The following is a 4,760-nucleotide window of genomic DNA, read 5'->3' on the forward strand; positions in this document are numbered from 1 at the left end:
ATATTCAAAAAGCTTTCTATGTAAGAAACACTATTTTTTATAATTAACAAAAAGTTTGTCCCAAACGCTGAAAGTGTGTACATTACCGTCTTTTTATGTTTTTGCAAAATTGAAAATGTTCTAAACATACCTTATTGGAAATATTATGATAATTATGATATCTCAATATGTGTATATATATTGTATCATTAAGTGTTAGCATTCATGATAAATCTTTTTTTATTGTTTAAAGAATTAGACACCTTGGACTAAACAATGTATCTTAGTGATATAATTATATGATTTATATAGTTTCTTATTTTTACCATTTGAGTATATAATAAAGTTGTATGTTATACGCACTGTGTACCAATGAGTATATAGTGCCCGGATGTATTCTGGAAATAAACTCTTGAAAGTCTTGTTATGTTTTTTCAATGGCAAATTGATTTTTCAGTAGGCCTAATAATAATCAAAATGACGGCACCTCTTACGTCACCATTCACCTCTTTGAAAAGTATGACGTCAATCCATGGCTCGAGCAAAGCGATGATATCACCGAGAATGGCAAATAAGACACTGAAAGAAAGCGAGGAGACGGATGATTGCAGTTTGTGTCTGAAATCATTTACTAATCCTAAAATACTCCCGTGCTTCCACACATACTGTCTATCATGTCTACAAACATATGTTGAAGCTAATGCTCACAATCAAAAGTTCGCATGTCCACTCTGCGCTTTTGAATGCGTTATTCCATCAGGAGGTGTTGATGAATTGCAGACGAACTTCTATATAAAGGCGGCACAAACGAAATCTAGTATTGCTGCAAATAGTCCATGTGAGGTAAGATTTTAAAGTAAATAAAGAGCTGACAACATCCTTAAATTGCTTTATCTTCTTACACCTTTCATTGAGAATGACAAGTAGACAATACAACAACACTTTAGTGTATACACTTTGAGAACGTTTCTATTGGTTCTTACAAACTTTTCTATGATATCTACAGGAAAATAAATGTATAAGAATGAACGTTTGAAGAAAATTTAAAATATGTTGTGTTTAAGGTATGCGATGATGGGTCACGTGCCGAGAGAAATTGTTTAGAATGTGAGCAGAACTTGTGTCAGAATTGTAGCAGAAGTCATCTTAAAATGAAATCTTCGCGGGACCATCACCTTGTGTCTTTGAAAGAAAGGTCACACGCAGGAGAAGGTCAAGTTACCAGCAAGTCTTTTTGTGAGAAACACAAAGGTATTTTTTTACTTTCCTCCCTTGAATGAATTGTTTCACATAGAGGCAGTTTTAGCTGAATTGATACTTTATAAAAAGTAATGACGGCAAATAGCAATATCCATTCATTTTATATGTTATTGTAAATGATTGCCGGGGAGAAAAAGAAACAATTTAAGTATTTTCTACCCTCATTTTCCCCTACATTTCTGTTTTTATTATTTTCATTTATTTCTATTCTTTTTCTCAATATTATCAAAAATAAATTCTGTATTATTTTTATTGTACATTTTGTAAGTTTACATCTAAGCGCAGCATTTTTGTATCTCAATTATGTATTTAGTTAAGTGGAATGGAATTGATATAAATATTTTTTTTTTCTTGTTTTCCAATCCAGATTTATTTTGTTGAAAAATATAAATGATGCACATGCAAAATTTATTGAATAAATCAGGTTTAAAGCAACGTACTATAACCTGTATAAAATCTATGCCAGGAGACGAGTTGAGCTTCTACTGCAGAAAATGTTCCATTCCAATATGTCTCCGTTGTAAGGTGACTATTCACGAACAGCATCAGAGCGAGGACCTTTCCGATGTAGCGGCCGAGATTCGTGTTTTACTAACGGACATGTTGAAAGGAGCACAGAATGTCCTTCCTAAGTTCCATGGACAATTAAATGATGTCACGTTCTATAGTGATCATCTCGAGAAAGAACGTGATAAACTTAGAGATGAAATCCTTCAACAAGTACACCGTGCTTTATATTTATATCAATTTGTTTTATTCTTGCCTATCTGCTACCTTAGAGTATTTCCGTTAACTGTAAGGCTGTCAAAATGTACAACAACAATACTGAAGAAATTCTAAAGTAATATTCTAATACATCATAATTTGAACGTTGCATTTCGAACAAGAGTAATTAACAAAATTAATGTAAATATGTTTCAATTATCATTCTGTTCAGACAAAGAAGCTTCACGAAACAATAGATGAACTTTCCAGAAAAATGGTTGCCGATGTTGAGGACGAATATTGTGTAGAAATGGCTCGACTCGGAACAAGACGTAACATGATTAGTGATAAGACGACGTCATTCTCGTCTCAACTGCATTCAGCCAATCAGGTGAGTTGTTATTGTTGAATACATTACTGATTTTATTGGACCAATGCACAACTGCACAACCTAAACAGGTTTGACAGCCTTTGTACTCATCCAATAGAATTCAGTACAAACATATAATACTCAATTTTTGATAATTTCTTGTATAATATACATATCGATACTTCCATGCTGTGTCAAGGAACAAATACCGGTGATTTACACACGTTTTATTGTGCAGACATTTATTTTTTGATAAAACTAATTACGTAGACATATTTCAGGTGGTTTGCTATGGATCTGATGCCGATATAGCCTGGAACCGCGATAATCTTGCCGACCAACTTCAAAAAATGGCAAAATCAAGGTATACTTTCAAATATACATTTATAATAATTTGATAATGCATATTTGCTTAAAGGACAAGTTGATGTTTTTTTTCATACAAACAAGGCAAACTACAAATTCCATTTGTATGAGTCACCTTTGTGCAGAGTACATTCTTATTTCAGTACAGTTATACTGTTTGGTCAGTGGTTTTATAATAAATTCGCAATATGCTGGTCGTTAATAATACCGCATTTATAAAAACAAATTAAATAAAATTAATATTTTCAGGACACCATCGGATATGATACGGTTGCGGATGGACTTTATACCTAGCACAAATATGATGTCGCCTAGCTTCTCAGAACTGATAGGACAGTTGAAGAAAATACGGGACCCAACGGAAGTTACAGTATATATCTTAAAATTATATGATTGATATATGATCTTTCTAAAAGTAATGCTGAATGTGTTCATTCGGAAAACAGAGTGCTATGAGCCATATGGTGTTACATAACACATGTCATTTTAATGAAGTTTTAGACGCTTAGTTTTAGAAGTTTCAGATAAAGAGGACTTCAATTATACAAGCATCCATGTTTAACATAATAGTTAAAATAACTTAAATACCGATAAATATTTGAAGTTATATTTGAACTTGTATTTCATTTGTGATCGGTACATGTTTTTTAAATAAAGTTTATCCAGGTATGGTTACTTCACGTATACATGTGCAATATGACATTCCATCGTTATTGTTTAAATTCAGGTTGAGGAGTTTTCCTCATTCTCCGTTGATAGTAGTTTCAAAGCAGTAAGCAGCGTTTGCCCGACGGACGAAGGTACTGCGTGGATTGCCCTTGGTTGGACAGCAGATGTTCATCTGTTCTACAGGCACGGAGTCAAGGTTAAAACACACGTAGTCAGTAAGACAATCGATTTTATAGCAAGAGATGTAGAAAACAATTTAATAATGTCCAGTAACGAGCAGAAAATGGTTGGCAAACCTGGACCAGGCTTTAACTTAGACACGTTTGCGTCATTTCCAGGTTACCATCCTCGAGGGATGACAATCTCTACCCAAGGAGATATTTTTATCTGTCTGGCACAATCAGCTGCTTTCCAAGATTTTCGCCCAACGCATAAAAACAAAGTCGTTAAGATGGACTCGAACGGAATAATGATTTCAGAATACGGAGCAGATGGGAAATTATTCATGTATCCTCTCCGAGTGGCGATAAACGTGAACGGAGATATCTGTGTTTCTGATAGCCGCAAGCAATGCGTAGTCATTGTAAAGTCTACCGGAGAGTTTAAAACAGAGTACAGTGGAAACCCATCGGAGCAAGAACAAAAGACCACCTTTGAACCACGAGGAATTGCATGTGACAATCGTGGACACATATTCGTGGCAGATAGCGCGAGTCATTCCATACACATGCTAGAGCATACTGGAAAGTTCATGCGTATGGTAGTAACGGAAGCAGACGGTTTGTATGGTCCATACTCAGTGGCAGTTGATAAGGAAGACTATCTGTGGGTAGGATGTAGAGATGCAGATATTAAAGTGTACAAACTGAACTGGTCATAGTTTGAAATTATTGCACAAGTGTTTTATTGTGGCGATGTTCTCCAGTTACATAATGCTGGTAATATATTTGTTTTTAAGAAATTGATTTTGTGAACTGAATAACTAATTTATGATTACAACGTGTACAAAGATTTTAACTATGTAAAATACTTCACTTTCATGTAATGTCGTGGATTGTACTTGGACATATTATATTGGTTATAGCTCAATTATACCAAATGTTTGTGTTTTATCTAGTATTTTCAATAAATATATATTTATTTATTAACTCTCAAGAAATTCTATTTTTGTCGGTCATGACTTTAAGTCAGCATTTAATTTGTATGATAAATTAAAGGTGATTTTATATCAATAAGACTGAAAGTAGCTAAATCCTACAAAGATGACGGAAATTAGTGATAATCATTTTCCATCGCAATTATCCACTTGTTTCTTAATAAAAAAAGTCATATTTAAGACGAGGTAAATCAGCTAACGTAATTATTGAACGCTTGAAATTTTCTTTTGACTCGTGACCCCAAGGTAAAATAT

At 33.7% G+C, this 4,760-nt stretch overlaps 1 protein-coding gene across 1 annotated transcript; it reads left to right on the top strand.

Moving 5' to 3' along the window:
- The first annotated feature begins 423 nt into the window (after window positions 1–423).
- Window positions 424–4,493, top strand: LOC132757476 (E3 ubiquitin-protein ligase TRIM71-like). Its single transcript, XM_060748757.1, has 7 exons — window positions 424–822; window positions 1,044–1,230; window positions 1,706–1,959; window positions 2,177–2,335; window positions 2,596–2,678; window positions 2,930–3,050; window positions 3,408–4,493. The coding sequence occupies exons 1-7, from the start codon at window positions 457–459 to the stop codon at window positions 4,227–4,229; spliced, it is 1,992 nt and encodes a 663-aa protein (XP_060604740.1). The 5' UTR covers window positions 424–456; the 3' UTR covers window positions 4,230–4,493.
- Window positions 4,494–4,760: the final 267 nt, after the last annotated feature.

This window comes from Ruditapes philippinarum, unplaced genomic scaffold, assembly GCF_026571515.1.
Source record: "Ruditapes philippinarum isolate M1 unplaced genomic scaffold, ASM2657151v2 ctg1464_1_1_1_1, whole genome shotgun sequence".
Lineage (NCBI taxonomy): Eukaryota > Metazoa > Mollusca > Bivalvia > Venerida > Veneridae > Ruditapes > Ruditapes philippinarum.